The 21,012-nt window shown below is 43.0% G+C and overlaps 1 protein-coding gene across 11 annotated transcripts in view; it reads left to right on the forward strand.

Annotated features, from left to right (window-relative positions):
* SAMD12 (sterile alpha motif domain containing 12) overlaps positions 1-21,012 on the forward strand; it is a 386,018-nt gene that overhangs the window by 244,398 nt on the left and 120,608 nt on the right. The window contains exon 5 of one of the 11 annotated variants that reach the window (XM_045896002.3): positions 903-6,639. The exons of the other annotated variants lie outside the window; for them this stretch is intronic. Coding sequence (XP_045751958.1) covers positions 903-1,000 — 98 coding nt within the window. The 3' untranslated portion in view covers positions 1,001-6,639. Of the gene's footprint in view, positions 1-902; positions 6,640-21,012 lie in introns of those variants that run through there. 11 annotated transcript variants of the gene reach the window in all.

The raw sequence follows: 21,012 nt of genomic DNA on the forward strand, positions 1-21,012 counted from the left end.
CAGCTTACTTCCCTACCTTGTAAGTCTAGACCAGCCTACCCTGTGTTTCCTTTGACCTATTCTGCTAGCCCTTGTGGACCCATTTCCAGATAATGGCCAGTCTTACATGAAGGCCCTGCCAGGTATGACGTGGCTGGCTCTTTGCCATGCCAACTAGAACACAGATAATCCTCTAAGCGCTTGGCCCTCCTGCCTCAACACAGCACCGCATGCTTGTGCTGCTTCATGTCATCGTTTGTGTGTTTCTTCTGTCATCTTTGCTCTTTTCAACCTGTCTAAATCCCATCCCAGGTCCCAGTCTGTTTTCCATGAAGCTGGCCTTCTCGCTTGTACCCCCGGGGACCTCCCTGGACCTTGAATCCCTACTAATCTCCGGGTCTGTAGCACACACCTTAGCACTTGTTTTACCTATACATCTAGCAGACAGTGACTGAGCCATCCATTGCCCAAGAAAATAGGGATATAAAAAAAAAAAAAAAAAAAGAACGAAACAGAGCCCCCACCCCCAAAGAGCTCCCAGTGTGGTTGAGCTACCACATGGCATGCCATACTGTTCTTTGTCATATGCTGGTCCTGATTCTTCTCTGCATCTCTAAACTCTCTGGGAACAGTGAAGTCCTCTTGTGTTTCTTTGCATTTCCAGAGTGACAAATGTTCATTTCTAAATAGTGGATAAAAACTCAGGAAAGGTCTGGCTTCTATTCATTTCTACAGTTTATGAGCCATCTTAGCCTCTATTTCCTCATCTGTAAACTAGGAACTGTCGTATCTACTTCTTTATAATGCCAGAAGGGCTGCCCAGCACTGGGCCAAGCACATACTAAGCGCTTAAGTGAATGGTAGCTATAATTCTAACTAGGCAAGCCTGTGACACAAGATTTGTCACTTTTTTTTTCCCCTAGAACTTTGGCCTCCGAGCAGCACCGGGAGACTTTTCCTGGTGGGCAAGATCCTTGCATTGTACTGTCAGCCTTCCTGCACTAGGTCGAACCTGAGCTGAATGGGTGGATTTCAAAGAGAAAGCAATTATGAGTCAGCAAGCCAACAATGCCTATAGAGACCTGCCAGGCTTCCCCTGCACAAGGATGTGGATTTCTACATCCATTTTTGGCTTGAAGTTTGCTGTCCCTCACTTGCTTCATTTCCTGACATTCACTCAAGGCAGAATGGAGGCTGGAAAGCAAGAAACAAAGAATTGCCATGCAGTGACTGAATGCTCTGTGCCAGGTCCCCCATCTGCAGATCCCGTCTTCACAGCATCTCTGCCAAGAAGCTGTTCCTAATTTCCATTTTGCAGATTGGAAAACTGAGACGCAATGAGGTTTAGTAACTTGACAGAGTTGCACAGCTAACCCGATGTAGATCTGAAGCCTCTGCCCTTAACATCAAATTTCCTTCAGGAAATTCGTGGGATTCCTGGCCTCATCTGGCCTGATGCATCTGCACTGCCCCTTCTACAAAACCCACTCCCACTCTGCTCAGCGGGTCTGTGGGACAGAGGACAGCTTTGCAGCAAGCCCCCAACTCCATCGTGGTAATACCCCTCCTCAGGGCTGGGAGCAGGTTGGGGCAAGCAAGGTGCCTGGTGCCAAATATAAGGATGCACTCACTGCCAGGTTCATGTATGTGCAGACACATGATGTTGCTCACCCTAATCCCAGCCCTGCTCCTCCCGCTGAGATTTGCTGGAGGCAACTACACCAAGACCTCTGTCACCAAGATAACCGAGATTGGCTGGCAAATTGGCACGCCTACCCTTCTCAGATCCCAAGTTTCCGTTTCTGGATAACTTCTGCCCTAAAACTGTTTTCCCCGCCTGCAAAACTACCTTTCATGACTCCTTTTTGCCTGACTTTCCCTCCAAAACTGTAATACGCCACACACAGATCCTCCACCACAGCTACTGAGTGGGTTTTAACCCCTGTGTTTACTCCCAGCCTCTCGGAGAACATGGTGCTCTGGGTGTGTGTGTTGCTTTGCAAACTGGCCCTTCTGCACAGAGAGCAAGGGGAGACCAAAGAAAGAGGCAGTCCAGTCCAGGTTGGTAGGTAGCAGTGTTAATAAGCAGAACTTACACACAAGGCTTGTGTTGGGCAACTGCTGGACAAGTGGATCTCCACACCCACCTGCCAGATTCTTAAAGTCTATATAAAGGCCCTAATGGGGATCAGTCATATTCATCCAGATGGTCTCAACACCACCTTACTCTGTTAAGGCTCAGTCTTTGGAACAGCTCCCACTGTGGAGACGGTGGGCAGAACATATGTTCCAAGGACAGTGGCAGGGAGGGGCACAGAATATGGGCAGTTGTACTTGCCACTGTTGGGGAACCCAAGCCAACCTTCCTCATCTTACAGAAGAGGAAACTGAGGCCATAAGAGGGAAAGTGACTTCCCCTAAGCTCAGTTAGCTAGCTCATGTAAATCAGAGCTAGAAACCCTGTCTCCTACTCCTAACAACGTTTTTGAGACTGAGTCAGGGAAGTGGGGCCCACTGTACACATTCTTCTCTTGGCTCCATTATTACCAAAGCTAGCACCAATTCATAAAATGAGGCACGATTCATACTGCAGCTGTGCCCAGTTTTGTTCTCCCTCAAAACTTACCCCTGTCATTGAGTACCAGCGATGTGGTTCATGGACCACCTACGTCAGAGTCATCTCAAGTATTGACTCAAAATGCTGAGGCTTGGGACATGACCTGGTTCTTCTGAGTCAGAAGGTGCTTTGGTCACTGAAGTTGAGACACTAGTGTGGAGTTTGTACTGTTTCTATCTGTGAATTCTTATTTAGTTTCTGGGCTCCTCTTTGGTTTTCTTTCCTTTGGGGCATTATGTCAGTACCTTTATCATCTCAAATTTTTAGTTCTCAAATTCAAGAAATGAAAGTCACGATACTTTTCATCAAACTGTGATTTGGCTAAGATAGAAATGGGAGAAGGGAATTCTCAGAATAGGAGACATTCAGTTTTCCCTTGTGGGTCATGGTAGTTATATAGAAAGATCCCTCACTTACCGACTGGTGTGTTTTCAATAAAAATCTAATGTCAAAGATAGTAAAAAAGCTCTTAAGATCTTCATTTTTCAGTTGTAGGCAAAATATTTCCAAATGCACATCAATACTTTCTTAAATCTCCTTTATAAGAATTTGGTTTATTGCTTGAAGGACATGCTGATGGACATGCATGGTGTCTGCAAATGTGTGTGCCTGACACGGTTTCTCAGAAAATTTTAATCTATTGCCAGCATTTAAAAGTCAGGAGATTGCAATTTAAATTTAAAAAAAGAAAAGAAAAGAAAAGTCAGGAGTTTGCAGGGTCACCTGGGTGGCTCGGTCAGTTAAGCATCCAGCTCTTGATATCAGCTCAGGTCATGATCTCGGCGTCCCAGGATCGAGCCCCATGGCAGGCTCCCTGCTCAGCGGGGAGTCGGCTTCTCCCTCTCCCTCTGCCCCTCCTCCCACTTGTGCTCTCTCTCTCTCAAATAAATAAATAAAATCTTTTTTAAAAAATTGGGAGATTACACATTTTTAAATTTAAATTTCCATCTTCTATGTTAAATATTCCTAATATCTCATACTGGACTACAGTCCTGCAATGCAACAACCTGTTATCTTGGTAGCTACTCTCTGAAACAGACTATGGCACATTAAAGATGTTTATAAATTCTTTAACACTCTTCCTATTGAGATGTGTGATCTGGGTATCCTCCCCTTGAATCTGGGAAGGCTTAGTGACTGCTCTGACCAGTAAAATATGTCAGAGGTAATACTATGACAGTTTTTGGACCCAGGATTTAAGAAACTGGCAGCATTTACTTCCTGTCTCTTGAGACACCAGTTCAGGGAAATGAGCCGCCATATATCAAATGCAACTACCCTGAGACCATCATGCTGTCAGAAGCCCAAGCCACTTGAAGAGGCTCTAGAAGAAGAGACACCATATGGACAAAGAAGGTCAAGGAGCATCAAAGTGCCAGACACATGATTCAGGGAGCCACTTTGGACGTAGAACCTCCATCTGCATGAGGGGACAGCACATGGATAAGAGATGAATCACCCAGCTGAACCCTTCATGAATTCTTGACCCACAAAAGCATAAGCTAAATAAAATAATTACTTTAAGCCATAAATTTGGAGTAGATAACTGAACAAGAGCTTGAGTTTTAGTTTGCTCTATTCTGACCTCCATTCTTTCTCCTGGCTTCACTTGCTTAAATTATTTTATATCCTGGCTCCTGCAGGAATTTGGGTTCATAATCTTTATAACCATGGTCTGGGGGCGCCTGGGTGGTTCAGTCGGTTAAGCATCTGCCTTCGGCTCAGGTCATGATCCCAGGGTCCTGGGATCGAGCCCAACGTTGGGCTCCCTGCTGAGCAGAAAGCCTGCTTCTCCCTCTCCCACTCCCCCTGCTTGTGTTCCTGCTCTCGCTGTCTTTCTCTCTGTCAAATAAATAAATAAAATCTTTAAAAAAAAATAAACCATGGTCTGGAGATCCTTGAATTATGTGAACTTTTGAAAATTAAAATATTAAAAATATATATGAAAAATTACATTCTGAAGGCAGGAGGGATACAGAGAAAAATGAAAATTTCTACTTGAAGTAGAAATTTAGCTTCAATGAACCACCTTGCTCAAGGTGAAAAGAGCATAAGATCAAGGATTGGTCAGCTCTTTCTTAGAGTTGGCTTCCTTATCTTTAGAAGCAAGTCCCATTCATCTTTGACATTCGATGATTCTGTGAGTAAGATAGCTCAGCTTTCATATTATTTATTTTGAGTGTGTATTTGTGTATCTTGTAATATATCAAAAGTATATTTATTCCATGGCATTCCAGCCTGTGGGGCAAAAGAAATGTCTAGTTCTTTGTTAAAGGCTGTGCCTTTTCCATTTTGTACCCCCGGCTCTCAGTAAATATTTGTTGAATAAATGAATGGACAAATGAATGTGTTTTAGCCACCAAGAATACAAAGACAAATGAGACACAGTCCCTACCCTTGAGGTAGGGACTGTGAGCTCACAGTCCATCGAACACAGGCAGCAAATTAAATACTAGTTATGCCTTCTGGGTAGCACATTCTTTTATTCAAAAACACCATTTCATCTGTGTGTAGCCTGCTGTTCGGCTCTTCATGCCATAGGCAGATGAAACAATAAGCTACATGAAAAAAAAATTGTAACTTCATATGGTGACAGATGGTAAGGAGACGTGCTGGTGCTCATCTGGCAGTGTATACAAATATCAAATCCTTACTTCGCACACCTGAAGCTGATGTGTTATATGTCAATTATACCTCAGTGGGGAAAAAAAAGACCCACATATGGCAGAGGAGCTCCGAATGAGACCGGGGGCTGCAAGCCACCTCCCCTGAAGAGACAACCTCCTGGTGCCGAGTTTAAGGAGGGAGGGAGCTAGGTCTCATCAGAGCTGCGGGAAGCACCCTCAGGGGCCCATCAGAAAAGCAAGAACAGAATCACTGGCGCATTCAGGCTCTGCTTTCACAGGCTGCAGAAACAGCAAGGAGCTGCTCAACCCAACACCACTCCTCAAGGCTGCAGCGAGCGCTGAGAGATTCAGGGCAAACACCAAAGTTTTGTTTTGTTTTGTTTTCTTAAAGGAGATGGAGGACGGGCTTGGTTTTAATCAGCCTGCCCCATATGGACTTTGAGGGATTCTCTTTTTTCCTTCCCAAGCATGTTGGGCATTGTGTCAGCTTGTGCATTTTCCCCCTTTCTTTCTCTCTTTCTAATTGAGGGCTTCACGAAGTTGGACAGAGAGGAACCAAAAGCATTTGTTTAATCTTAAAGTTTAAGGCTTCTTGTTCTTCGTTCTCCCAGTGAGATTGAGTATCAGTGTCAATATATTGATATGATCAACATTGCACGGAGTAATGATTAAAATGCTTTTGTGGGTGCCTGAGTGGCTCAGTCAGTTAAGCGTTCGGTTCTTGATTTCAGCTCAAGTCTTGATCTCAGGGTCGTGAGATCGGGCCCTGCTATGGGCTCTGTGCTCAGAGGGGAGTCTGCTTGAGAATCTCTCTCTCCCTCTGCCCCTGCTCTCTCTCTCTCTCTCTGTCTAAATGAATAAAATCTTAAAAATAAATAAAAATAAAATGCTTTGGCATTTTAGAGGATTTCTTGTTGTTTATGTTAAATAGCAACCATGAGGATGTGAGGAAGTCATCGGTGGTGATGCTGGGGCCGTTGCACTGATTTCCAAGCAGCAGAACCATGTTCACACCCAGGGAGGCCAGACCCCGCAGGTGGAAATGACTTTCTGTTTGTGAAGTAGAACCCTGAAATACTTAACCAGTAGTTAATTTGCCTTGTTTGTTCAATGGACTCTGAGCTTCTCCAAGGAGAAATCGTAGAAGGAAAGGTAAAAGCCAGAACCACGGGAACCAGATTTCCCTCCAGTTTCTTCTAGTGTTTAAAACTGTCAACATCGGGGCACCTGGGTGGCTCAGATGGTTAAGCGTCTGCCTTCGGCTCAGGTCATGATCCCAGGGTCCTGGGATCGAGTCCCACATCGGGCTCCCTGCTCGGCGGGAAGCCTGCTTCTCCCTCTGCCTCTCTGTCTCTCATGAATAAATAAATAAATAAAATCTTTAAAAAAAATAAAAAATAAAAAAAATAAATAAAACTGTCAACATCTTAACATTCTAAGGAGAAAATAACATCTTTATCAAGGGTCATTTTCTTCTTTAAAAAATAGCTTTTTCATCATTTCAGTATTGGAATCTGGAGTCAATATAAACTCATTGTCTTGGGAATTAGGTAAAATTATCAAAACAGATCAAGGTATTAAAATTAAATAGCAAGTGCAGAAAGGATCGACAGGAAGTGGCGATTAGCTCACACATGCCGTGCTGCTGACCGTCAGCTTTACCCAGTTCTGCCTGAAGGGATCCACTCTCAAGAGGGGAAGGACTTTGTATCTTCCTGAGAACGGACCTATCTTGCTAAGTTTTGACTTTATTCTTTGAAGTGTCACTCGCTTTCTTTGATCTGTAGGTCAGTTGTGCATGGCTCTTAAGCTGTTCCAAGTGTTTCCTGTGTGACCCGCTAGCCCTGGTGATTCCAGTACATTTAAATCTATAATCTCATATCCCAAGATTCCTGTCTTTTGATAGGCAGTATGTTATTAAGTGAATGAAAGTTTTATTGCCTAACCTATAGGAGGTGACTAGAAGGTGAAATAAGGTTAAAGAAAGAATGTCAAGACAGCATGCTTGGTCTCCCTGCCTTGAAGGGATTGCAAACACTTAGTACCTGGGGACCCAGGGCGGGTAAGAGACACTCACTGATGTGGAAAAGCAGAAATGGCAAGTGACATGGATTACTGGCCCAAAGCCAGCAATTACGAGGGACCTGCTTGGTTGCATAGTCTTGTCCCCTTAATCTAGTGAGCTGAGCATTTTAAATGCGGACTACATGGATAAAATTTCTGAAGCATGAGGCTCTTTCTTCCTCAATTCATGAAGACTATTCTATAATCATAAAAATCACAGACCCAAGAGGAACTTTGAAAGATTACTTGTCCATGCTCCTGACTTCAGGTAAAACCATGCACAACCTGTCCATAAAGGAAAACAATGCACCTGTTTTTAAGCATTCAGGAAAATGAGAGTAGTCAGCTTTCTTCGGTAACCTAGCCTGCGCTTAATTACCTTCCCCTGAAGGAAAATCCTGGAATAGTTTCGGAGTCAACTGGATTCAGGTGTCTGTATTGTCACTCTATGGCCGTGTGATTGTCAGCAGATTACTGATCTTGGTAAATCTGATTTGTGACATGGAATAAATAACAGTCTACTTTCATCACAAGGTGGTTTTCAGGAGTAAAGAGATATATGCGGTACCTAGCACAAGGAGCACATGTTACTTCTCTATTCCTCCTTCCCCTAACCGGGCAACCTCCTGTTGCGTTCCTGATGTCCTCTGGTTCAGTGTGGAGAGACAATGTCAAAGGTCTGATCATTACCCAACCTAGTAGAGAGCATGACATAACAGGAAGACTCAGCACAAACTTTCAAGGGAAGCTGGCTTACTACTACCTTCTGGATAGCAAGATAGAGAGAGAAAGCATTTAGTGTATCGCCATGTATTTGTTTGCTAGGGCCACCATAATATAGTGCCGCTAACTGGATAGCTCAGAACAACGGAAATGTGTCATCTCACAGTTCCGAAGGCTGGTAGTGGGAGATCAAGGTGTCAGCAGGGCCATGTTCCCGGTGAAGGCATCAGGGAAGGGTCTGTTCCAGGCCTCTCTCCCAGCTTCCTGTAGTTTCTCATATGGCTACATAATTCCAGTCTTCATGCGGCATTCCCCTGTGTGTGTGTTTGTGCCCAGAATTCCCATTTGGTAAGGACAGTAGTCATATTCGATTGGGGACCACACTACTCCAGTTTGACTTCATCTTAACTAATTACATCTACAATACCAAGTAAGATCACATCCTGATTTACTAGGGGCTAGAACTTCCTGTGTGAGTTTTGGGGGTACACAGTTCACTTAACACACTAGGTTGTGATATAGTAGTTCCTAAAATTCTTTTGTCAGGTGCTATTTGATGTTATATTTGGTACTTAGGACAAAGTAGCTTTGCAGCCAGCCCCCCAATAGTGCAGGAAGACCATTCCTTGGAAGACCAACCTCAAGCCCCTCACACACGAGCAGAGTAGGGAAACGTCCTAATGGAGAACCCCCAAGTCATCTGCGAAAATGGAGGAGAGAGAAAGCATGGACGCAGAAGGGTGAGACAGCAACAGAGATCCTGGTTGAGCCACATCAGGAATATGACATGATAAAGAGCTTTAGAGGCAGGGGCTGTGCACACTTCTCAGATCTGGGAGGTTTCTCTTCCTCTAGCCAGGGCCGTGCCCCCCACCAGGGCTGGGAAGCTTTTGGCCCCACAACTGCAGCATGATGCAAAGGCGTTCAACAGTCCAAGGAGAAAATATTTTAAAAAGAGCTTGGGATGGGGCACCTGGGTGGCTCAGTCAGTTAAGCGTCTGCCTTTGGCTCAGGTCATGCTCTCAGGGTCCTGGGATTGAGCCCTGCATTGGGCTCCCTGCTCAGCGGGGAGTCTGCTTCTTCCTCTGCCCTCTGCCCCTCCTCCCTACTCATGCTCGTTCTCTCTCTCTCAAATAAATAAAATCTTTAAAAAAAGAAAAGAAAAGCTTGGGATGCCTGGGTGGCTCAGTCAGTTGAGCATCCCACTCTTGGTTTCAGCTCAGGTCATGATCTCAGGGTCTTGAGATCGAGCCCCGCTTTGGGCTCCGCAATCAGCTGGGTGTCCGCATGTCTCCCTCTCCCTCTGCCCCTCCCCCTGCTTGCACACACACACTCTCTCTCTCTCTCTCAAATAAATAAATCTTTAAAATATATTAAAATAGAGCTCTAGCCTTGAAAACTGGTCACTACGAAAAGAATAAAAGTAACTGAGATTCTCAGCGCCACATTTTTGGGAAGTTGGGACTAGCTGAGAAATGTTTAGAATAATTTTCACATATATGAAGAGTGATGAAGAGCAACATTTTGTAATTTCAAAGCAAGGGGGAAATCAGGAGGAGGCTTGAATTATAGGAGATGTGATTCAGATCAGAGAAGAACTTCCTGATAGTAATCTGTTTAAAAAAGAAATTGAGGTGTCTTCTCCACATATCTTAGATATGAAGGCACTCATCTCTCTGTGACAAGCATAGTCATCCCTGAATTTCAAAGAACTGGGCTTTTTTTTTTTTTAAGATTTTATTTATTTGTTTGCGAGAGAGAGAGCACAAGCAGGGGGAGTGGCAAGCAGAGGGAGAGGGAGAAGAGGCTTCCCGCTGAGCAAGGAACCTGTTGCGGGACTCCATCCCAGGACCCCGGGATCATGACCCGAGCTGAAGGCAGACACTTAACTGACTGAGCCACCCAGGCATCCCACCCAAAGAACCAGGCCTTATCTTCCCATTTTTCATGCACCAAAGAGATACTGTGCATAAACTATACCAGATGCAATGCTGAGGTCTAGGGCCATAGGGATGATGGACACAGGCCAGGTCTTCATAGAGCTCATTGACTCATGCTTCATGCTCAATATCTAGTTGTTGAATAAATACATAAATGGAGATGTATAAATTCTAAAACAATGACATAATACTCATAGCTGCCCCAGTACTGAGATTTTATTTCTAACTATGGGTAAAGTGATTAGTGCTTTGCAGAAGAGTTGGCCTGTGAGCATCTTGAAAGATGACTGTTAGTTTGCGAGGTGGGCATGAAGGGATGGGACACACACAGGCCTGACACTGGGCTATCTGGACACTGGTTACAGTGCGATTGGAGTAGAGGTTATAGAGTAGAGACAAGAGGACCAGTCATCAGAAAGGAGGCGGGAGTAGAATCAAGTACACAAACCCCAGTTCTTCAGAGTCTCTTGAGCACCTAATGACTCTCATGCTTTATTTACTGTAAGTCAAGTCCTACCTTATTTACTACTCTTTTGGCCTGGCCTGAAAATGGGACAGGGCTTTTTGAGCTTCATTTGTAAATGTGTAAAACAAAAGAATCATTGCTGGTTCGTATTCTAAAAATAGGCATCAGCGAGGTGATCCTTCAGTTTGGGAATATTTGACCTCAGCCTTGGAATTTGTGAACATCCCTTCTCTTTCAGTAGTGACGCATTTCATGATCATGGTACAGAAAGCTGAATAGGCCTGGCATCGGCTTCTTTCCAGAGAGTGGTGGGCTTCATGTAGGAGGTATATGAGAAGAAAGGCATAAGCTAGCTGGGATTCTCCATGAGGTTGGAGCCACAGAGCACAGAGACCTTGCCATTTAGCTCTTGCCAACTTCTTGGAGACACATCTCTGTGCACAGGGAGAGGGTGGCCCTCCAGAGCTCAGAAGCTCAGGGAACAAGCTGCTTGCAAAATGCTGCCTCTTGGACCCTCAAATCTCTCCCACCAAGAAAGGAGATGTGAGTGAGGGAAGAAAGGGGTGGGAGCTGAGGTGACTCAGCTCTGAGAGTAGCCCTCCGTGCATAACTATCTACTGAGTAGTTTCTCCTTTTCTGGCACCCTGCTAATGCTGGAAGGCAAATACCGTACATTCCTGACCAGCAGGCATCCCAGGTTTTCCTCTTGAGGCAGACATTTCCTTTGCAAAAGAGTTGAATAAGCAGTCATCAAAGAACATGAGATAAATAAGACAATAAGGAGAGGATTGTGGACTTTAGAGGGGCCCCTAACTCCCCCTAACATGGCAGAGCGTTCCAGGCATGGCAGCAAGATTCAAGAAAAGACGTGCTTAGTATGGCTGGAGTTTGCTATTTGTGGCGGGGGCTGAGAGTACAGTGTAGATAAAAGTGTATGGTGCCAAGGGACTGGAATGTCACCTCTGAGCCCTCACAGGGCAGAGGACCCAGACTCATTTGGCTGTAAGCCAAGGTCCCCCACCTTCTGCACACACACATACTCAGGCAATCATTCAAGGGCTCTTTCCTACCATTGCGGTGGTTATGTTGAGAAACCCAGAGAAGAGCGCAATTGTAAAGAGTAATTAGTGTTGTGACTAAATAAATGAACACCACCTGTGCATCCTGTTTGGGGAAATGAGTCAAATTAGTGAAACAAGTTGCATAATCACAGCAAATGCCAATCTCAGTCATTGCCGCTATGCCGGTCATTTCTAGTTTTAATGAGTGGCTTCGTGATCAGTGCGCATTCAGATGAACGAAGAGGAATTTTAGGTTTATGTTTTATTTTCAATCACATACGTAATATGTAATCATTGCCAGAAAATTTTTAAAATTTAGTTATGCAAAAATAAAAAAGTTACTCTAAACCCACCAGGCAGAAATGACCAACATTTTGGTGCATATGCTTTCAGACTTTCATAAATATGTATATTTATGAGCTGATTAGTTATTTCTTTTGTTGTCTTAGTTTACACTGGACTTTCTGTTGTTGTTTTTTTTGTTCCCCTCCTTTTTTTTTTTTTAAGTGGGGGCCAGTGTTGCTCTATGATCTTTTTTTTTGGTTCATTTCCCCTTCCCCATCCCACTCCAGGAATTTGGAAGGTATGGTACTTAAGTCCCTCTGATAGTTCCTTTTGAGTGTTTAAATAATAGTGATGTTTAAAACCTATGTTCTAAACCTGGGTTTCTCAAATTATTACTGCCAAGAATGAAGCAGTATCTATTGACACACCACTGTATAGAAATGGAAGATGACCACGGGCTCCTTCCTCCAGGTCCTCAGGCACAATACTCCTCCCACACAGTTTCTGTTATTCTTTGAGATTGCTATCCCCATCTGCAGCAGCTAAATCATTGATTCTCATGTAATTGGACCTCTTGTTTCAAGAGTGACAGTGTTTACATTCTTCATAGGAATGATGCTATTTAGCAACATCTACAGTGTCCGTTTTCCATGCTGCTGGTTAATCTCAGTTACCATAGAGAACATCCGTGTTCTAGAACTCTTTCCCAGCCAAAAATGTCTTCTCATCGCTTTCACTTGGTACTGAACAGCAGCTTGGGCAGATAATAGAATTAGGGAATCATAGCCTAAGCATTCTCCCTGAAAATTGTGTAGACAAATTCCACTGACATCTTTTTCTTTTATATGGGATATATTTCTTTTTCCTGGATTTGGGCAAGATTCTTTTTTAGACTTAATATTCAGTGGATCAAAATGTTTATCAGTTTTCACTAAGTCCACAGTAAAAACCTCTTAAACTGGAGATATTTTTTTCATTTCAGGGAAATTTCCTTTTTTTTTTTTTTTTAAAGAGAGGGAGCAGGGGAGAGGGGCAGAGGGAGAGGAGGAAGGAGAATCTTAAGCAGGTTGCACGCCCAGCATGGAGCCCAACACCAGGGCTCAGTCTCACAACCCTGAGATCATGACCTGAGCCAAAATCAAGAGTAGGACGCTTAACTGACTTAGCCACCCAGACACCCCTCAGTATGCATTTTGAGATTGGTTTTGTTGCATTGGTTCTGACTGCTTCCTCATTTACTCGCCTTATGCATCTGCTACAGATATTCTGTCCGTGGTTCTAGTCCATCTATTTCTCTTTTTTCATTCCACTTGGGTTTTTTTCTCCCTCTGAACTCTGGGTGATTGTCTCAAATTTGCACTCACTTTAATAGTTTCTAAACTAGATTGAGTTTCAGATCCACTTTAGGGACTTTTTCTAAATACAGATTTCATAGCTTCACCCAAAGCCCACTGACTCAAAATCTGCTATATTTCACCCTAGGAATGTATATTTTAAGTGTCCCCCCCCCCCCCTTATTTAGCTGGGTTTGAGAACCACTGTCCTGTTTCACTAATCTAATTCCATTTAATTCAGGAATGATTCTGCTCTTACTGTTTTTCATGCAGTTTTAAATTCTGCTATGGAATTATTTGCTTGCTTGTATTCTTTCCATAAAATCCCTTTTTTATCTCTGTTTGTTGCCTCATTACCTCTCTTATAGCAACTTGGAGTGTTGAGTAATTACCTTGAGAATACAAAGTAGTTCCTATTAAACTTTTGTCTTTGTCTTGTAGCAAATCTTTTCTAAAGTATGCTATTTTTTTCTCTTTTATGTGTATGTTTAGTTCCTGGTGTTTATATTAATTTGTGTTGTGGCACACTTTTTTATTCTATGTTGGAGCCTATTTGATAGCTCATTCTTCAATGGAGCCATAGGTGACTTCTCTGAATCCCCTTCCCTTGAGGGCTGCATGAGACGTCTTTATATAATAAGTCTTGTTATCCAGCCTCAGGAGCATGGAGAGGAGCCAGTTTTATGAGGAGACCTAGCAGTAGAATTTTGCCTTACTCAGCATTTCCTACACATCTGGGAGCTCTTGCATCAAGACCCAAACCCACCTCTTCATATCTTGGGTACACTTCACCTGCCCAGTATTCTGTGTACCAAGTATGGCTACCTCTATTATGTCACATGAAATGTCTATCCATCTGAGTTGGATAGAGCTTACATGAGTTGAGGCAGTATCTTGCCTAGCTCCAGGATGTTTTTCCTGTTTTTTTTAGGAATGGCCACATTGGTGACAATTGGGTTAGAGAAAAAGCCCCACCTTCACTGGAATTGTGGGTTGAGCCATGTGCATTTCTTCCCCACACTGCATGTTCTACAATGTTCCTTATCAGTGAGTCCCTCTACCTCCTGGAGACTGCAATTGGCCTCAGATCCCCACCCTCCAAAGGAAGAACCTCTCCCCTAGATGTCAGAGTAAGTCCACAGAAAAAGGCAAGGAATAGCCAAAAAGTGGAAATAAGCTCAATATCCATCTGCAGTTATGGTTAATAAATTTGTGCAGCTGTCCAGTGGAATGCAAACTCTAGTAGCCACGTGCTATTTTGACATACATGACAGATATTTGACAAACATCAAAAACAAAGTTGAACGAAGAGTCAAATGGAAGACACCAAGAGAACTTGTATGTCTTCCCTCAGTTGGAGGCCATCTACATGGTATCAGATGCAGGTTTCTAGATGTTTGTAAAATGGCTTTGTTAGGTGACCTAGTTCAGACTAAGGAGAGGCTATTCCCTCGTCCTGCTTCTCTTGGGATTCCTGAAAGGAGGAAGGGAGGGAGCTTGCTTTCATGAGACACTCTTCCCCAGAAACACAGAAAGAATGGCTAGAGTTATACACAGGGCATTATTCCTAGCAGCATGATGGTGTCATCTGCAAGCAGCACTGTGTGCACACATTTTCTTCAGAGGTAGGGTTAGTGCCGTTACACTTACCGTGATGAGGACATTGAGGCTTGGTGAACTGAAGTGACTTATCCCTCTTGCTGTTAAAGACAGAGGCTGAATTCAAACAGAGTCCAGAGTCTGCTCACTGTCCAGTACATCACAATGCCTGATGCTTCAAGTCTACAGTCAACTCAAGCTGAAAGATATGTCCAATCATTAAACAAATATTTATTGAGCACCTTTTATGTGCTGGACCAGGTGCTAAAGATACAGCAATGAACAAGACATCTTTTCACTGCTGTCATGACACTTAAAATATAGAATGGAACATGGACATTAAAGAATTGCATGAGAAACTATTAAGTGACAGTTGGAAAGAAGTTACTGTATAATAGTAAAAAGGAGAGAACCCAGACTAGCACCAGGGGGAGGATTTCTTAAGCAACCAATAATATGAACCCCAACTGATAAACAAGTTAAGCAAAGAAACAAGGAGAACGACAATACAATAGAGTCAAAGCCAGTAGGAAGAGCCGAGGCTGGGAAGAACTTGGCAAATTAAAGAAATTAGCATAAAGGCACAGTGAGGAAGATGGATAGTGGCCAAAGATGGGGAAGCAATACACTTTGCAGAGCTGTGTAAGCCATGATGACCAGGATTTGGGTGTTACACTAAAGTTAGGGCAAGTTCTGCAGGGGTTAAAAAGTGGAGAGGAAACATGGTCATATCCTTTGTACTATCTACTAAAAAGAGGCTGAAGAGAGCAGACCAGCTTATTCTTGAGCCAAAGTATCTTTGGGAATGGTTAATAACCTGTTACATTATTATAGATTTGTTTATAAATATATGGTATCAAAAAGACTCTTTAAACAGATGAAAATCTGTCACTCTCAGTCTACATATTAAAATTTGAACATGGGGTGACTGGGTGGCTCAGTCAGTTAAGCGTCTACCTTCAGCTCAGGTCATGATCCTGGGGTCCTGGGATCGAGTCCCATTCAGCGGGGAGCCTGCTTCTCCCTCTCCCTCCGACCCTCCCCCCTGCTTGTGCACACACACACACACTCTCTCTCTCTCTCTCTCTCTCAAATAAATAAAATCTTTTAAAAAAAATTGAACATAGATCTGGCCAACCTTAAAAGACTTCCCTGATGTTCACAACTTTTCAAGTTGAAGATGTGTCTTCTGAATAGGAGAAGTCCGAATCTTGATGAAACCCCATGGATATTGCCCCAGCCCACCCCTGCTGCTCAGACTTGCTTGCCCTCCTGCCAAAAAAAGGTTGGGGCCATGAACTAAAGATGGCTTAAGATCTTCAATAGGCCAAGGAAATATATCACATAGCAAAATGGATGGGCTTATATTATTTCATTTTTATAGATTCTCATTCAATGACTATAAAGGGTCCATTCAGTAGATCTTTTTTAATATCAGAGAATTAATTTCAATATAACTTCATTTGATTGTCTGCCATCCCTCCTCCCACCCCCCACTTCCTCTGACATTTACCCATTGTTTCCTCAGATACTGGGAAATAACTAATTACTTTCCAGAATAATGTGACTTACAGTGATGAATGGTCCAATTCACACCTATTTATTGAATACCTATGGCATGGGGGTACTACATCATGGAAAATGAGTGACAAAGATGAATGAGCCAGGTTTTCTGCCTTCAAGAGGCCTCCAATTTCAGAGGAGATCAGAGGATCACAGCAGACTGTTATCTAAGGGCCACCAAGATGGCTAACAACCTCGGAATTTTCAGAAGCAAGAGAGAAACAAGGAGTACTTTCAGTTACCCGGATCTCCAGCAGTAAAGAATTATTTTTAGGAGATTGTTTTAAAAATATATATTAAAAGCCCATGCTTCTAAAAATTGATTATGTCAGAACTGTGGGCGGTCCATTCATGTGTTCCCTATGTAATTCCTTTCACTGAATCCAGCTCTTTAAACAAATCTTCTCTAAACTAGCAGGGCATGTTTGGGGATCACTGATATGCACGTTTACAGGCCAATCATGTGGTTACTCCCTGGAAGGGATCAAAATAGCTATCGTCTCATTCTCGTTTTTTATTTGCCTCACCGTAAATGTGATGTAAAGCCGACAATCTTAAGCTAATTATACTTGATTTATTTTCCGGTGCTAAATGGAACCCTATAGAAGACAACGCCCCCCACCCCAGAAAATGCAGAAAATGGAACACTTAATTACAGTAACCATTTTTACATTAGATGAAGCACCTTGCTGTCCTTTAGGACCTCCTTGCCATAAAGTATCTGACTAGCCAGGGAAACATGCACAGGTCCCTACAGAAATACATTGTGTTGGATACTCAGTATAAACCCACCAAAGCTGTGAAGTAGCAGTTCCTTAGTGAAGGGCCAGAGAGGAAGAGGTGATTTCCCTAAATACCAATTCTAGAACAAATTTATGAACTTTTAAACTCATGAACATACATTCCTAAATAAGCTGAAATGATTCATTCTCCCTCTTCTTGTTGCCTGTCATCCTCCTGGAAGTCTGAAGCAACATGAATCACACACTCAGCCATCAGGGCAGAAGAAGAGTATGACCTGGAATATACTTTGGGTATTAAAATACATCATCTTCCCCAAGCCGCCCCCAGTGTGGGACCCTGAGGTTTTGGCCTCTTTTAGGAGGTGGTATTTCACTGCTTACCCCTCAGTTATGATAGTTTTATGCCAGTCCAGGCCCAAGGATAATTGCTGTCAAATTCTTATGAGAAAACCTCATTTGTCGTTTGCATATTAGATCCCCTGCAATTGATTGGCAGGCATCAGAGAGTAAATCTGTCCTCTAGCTGTAATTCACACACACACACACACACACGCACGTGCACCAGTTTGACACAGTGGAGCAGGGTGCTGTTATTGAGAAATTGAAGCACCAGGTGTGATTAAATAAGATCACACATTTCATTCTCTCTTTAATTTCACATCACTCTTCAGCTGCTGAATCCATGCACAAACCCCCATGGCGTCAGCCTGCACTGTGCATTTTTAGTATGCCCAGCAGAGCGGTGGCAAAATGTTTCCAAAGTAAGCCACCCTGCTGGGCTGTTGTGAGTCAAGTCTGTTTTTGCCTCCAAATTATTCAGTATTGCTAGATACCAGTTTATTAATCCATTAATCTCCCTAGAAAGTAAGACTTCTGGTACTTCTACATCACTGATGCTCAGTTTCAACTAAAAGTAGTTTCAAAACATAGAGAAGACTAGAATCAAGGATGGAGAAATGAGTAGAAGCCTGCACAGCCTTTCCTCTTTGCCCCCTTCCCTCCCCAGCTCCCCCACATCTCTTCCCACCCACCCCGATTCTCTACCTCTAGGAAATGGAAGTAGCATTAATACATGGTGTTTACAAGCATATCCCGAGAAGCTATATGTGTGGCATCCTTGATGCCATTAAAAAATGAAATTGAGCTAAGGGGGTACGTCTCAGATTAGGGTCGGTGTGTCTGACCCTGCTATTTAGCAGTTCAGGACCACCAGGAATAAAGCAGCATCCCTGAGCTGAGAAGCAAGCTGTGGTCACGTGGCTCACCCAGCATGGCAATAAGCGCCCTCATAGATGCAGTCTCTAGAGAGAAAGGAATAGCTGTCCTTCCCAGTTGTGTGTACTCTTCCTTTGTACCCAGAGGCCAATCACGATGACCAGTAATGGGTCAACTGTGTAGCACGATGTAGGTTAATCCACTCCACAAATACAGATGGAATGCCAGTTTGCCAGGTGCTGTCCTAGGTGGCCCTGAACAAACCCCACCACTGCCCTGAGGAAGCTGATCCATGCCTCACCATCTGACCTCGGCTTACTTCTCCATTCTTATCCATTCACTGCCAGTGTGTTCTATTAACGTCCCATCAGGTAGAATAACATGCATTCCTGTGAGTATTGTGCTTTTTCTTCCATTCATTCTGGTCCACGTGCTTGGGGAGCCTGAACCACGTTCTGCCCCTTTACCTGCCTAAGTCCCAGCCAGATGTCCTGTCTCATTTCCTCCAGCTACTGCCCCTGGCCTCACCTGTCCTGCGAGCTCACCACAGTATGTCTTCTTGTCTTTCATCCCTACTTTAACCTTTTCAAGGGTAGAGCCTGTATCTTATGGTCCACATTCTGCTTAACAGTTAGTGGGAACTCAATAAATATTTGTTGAATTAATAATTGAATTCATTTATATCCTTGAAAAAGATCCATATGCACTCATTTGTCCTCCATGTAACTTTTGTAAGACCCACAAGATAGCTCTTAAATTGCAAATGGATAGATTGTGACATTTGTAATCTTGATCACCCTAATTGTAGTGAGAACACCCCTATGTACTTTCTTAGGAAAATCACCTCCTCTCCCTGGTGTACTTTTTAATAAGCATGGAACCCCTTGGCAAAATTAAATTGGAACTGTTAGAAGTATTAAGTGGGTTTTGTTGTTGTTGTTGTTGTTGTTGTTGTTGTTAGAATCACTTCTGGAAAATTACCAAGCCTGTGCTTTCCTTACCAAGGACAAATTCAAATTTATTTTAAAAATAAGAAGAAGAAACAGTTTACATCTATGAAAAATAGACATGCATGTAGTTAGAGGGCAGTGTGTTTGGATGGTGAGATTAAGGGTCTCTTCCTTTTTTCCAAATTTTGTTTAATATTTTATAATTTATTTTGGTGGAAAAAGTATTAAATAGAAAAATAAGAATCTTGAAAGAAGCTCATATCTAGGAGTTTTGCTTTACTTGTATGAGCTCAGGTGAATCAATTAAAGGTTTGCCCGGGCCAAACAAATATTTTGCCAGTGCTGTTGTGTTGGATAGAATTTTTTTTTTTTTAATCTCAGGCTTTTTATCAGCAACATGTTCATTTATCCAACAAATAAATATCTACTATGTGTTAAGCACTTTAATATCACTTTTCTCTGTTAACAGTAATGATGTTTGCAATATATACGTGCATCAAATCCTTACATTATATACCTCAAACATACAGTGTTGTGTGTCAGCTACATCTCAATAAAGCTAGAAAAAATTAATAGTGATGACAACTTTCCAGAGCACTGGCTACCTCTCAAAGCTCTTTCCCGTACATTAGAACTACTCTCTCTCACAATTTTATAAAGTACATAGGACATGCATATTAGTCACAAATACACAAGCTGCTATAGCAAATATATTCTGAAAAGCTAGTGGCTCAATTCTCTCCGATTTAACAGTCCTAGCCGAAGGTTGCAGATCAGGGAATGACTACTTTACACAATCGTTTAGGGACCCAGGCTGACAGCAGCTCTGTCACCCTCGATAAGCCATGTTTGAGGTTGCTCTGGTCCTTGCCATTCCAACCTGGAGGTAAGGGGCCTTAACCAAGTAAACACAGGTTACAAGCACCCTGGTGCTTACATTCTATTGGTGAGAGCTTAATCACATAACCACACGAGCCTCGAGGGAAATTTGGAGTTGTAGTCTAGTCCTGTATTCAGGGAGAAGGGAAGAATGAATTTTGCTTGGTAGCTGCGTTCTCTGCCACAGCAGATATTTTTAAATTGCCACTTATAAGATGAAAAAAAATAAGGCTCAAAGTGGTTGACCTCCTTAAGATCACTCAGTTAAACGTGAAAACTCAGAATCAGAAGTCAGGTTCCTGAATGCTAAATGAGTATCTCTTCCATCACTTGTGTTGCCTAGAAATGAAATGATAGCCAAATACTGACGACAGCCCTGAAGTGCTTCAGAAGATCTGATGTCAATAATCAAAACATGGATGCAGGAGAAACTAGCAGGCTGGGTGGCAGAGGCAATATGTGAGTTAAGAGTTCTCTTGAAGCCTCCTTGCGAGACTTGGGATCAGGAAGCAGTCCTTCCCTCTCTCTCCCCCACCCCCAAGCAAACAGAGGCAGGTTAGGCTGTCATGGACTCATGCCCAGCTTTCTTAATAGAAAACCCTCCTTCTAAAACATTTCCATTGAATTACATATAAATACATCTATTTTAACTGTTAGGTCACTGAATTTTCCCAAATGGAACACACCCATGAAATAGCACCCAGACCAAGAAAAAGAAGATGACTAGTATCCCAGAAGCCCTCCTTGCTGCTTCCTTCCAGTTGCTCCCCACCCCGCCCGCCCCAGAGGGTAAACACTATTCTAAATACTGATAGTAAAGAATAGCATCATCTGTTTTTGTTCATTGTATAAATAGAATCATGCATTATGAGCTCTTTGTGTCTGACCTCTTTCATTCAACATTATCCTTGAAATTTGTCCACATTGTTGTCTGCAGTTTTAGGTTGTTTATTCTCATCGCTCCAAA

This window comes from Mirounga angustirostris, unplaced genomic scaffold, assembly GCF_029215605.1.
Source record: "Mirounga angustirostris isolate CCGP_5_RB_7025 unplaced genomic scaffold, mMirAng1.0.hap1 SCAF_4, whole genome shotgun sequence".
NCBI lineage: Eukaryota > Metazoa > Chordata > Mammalia > Carnivora > Phocidae > Mirounga > Mirounga angustirostris.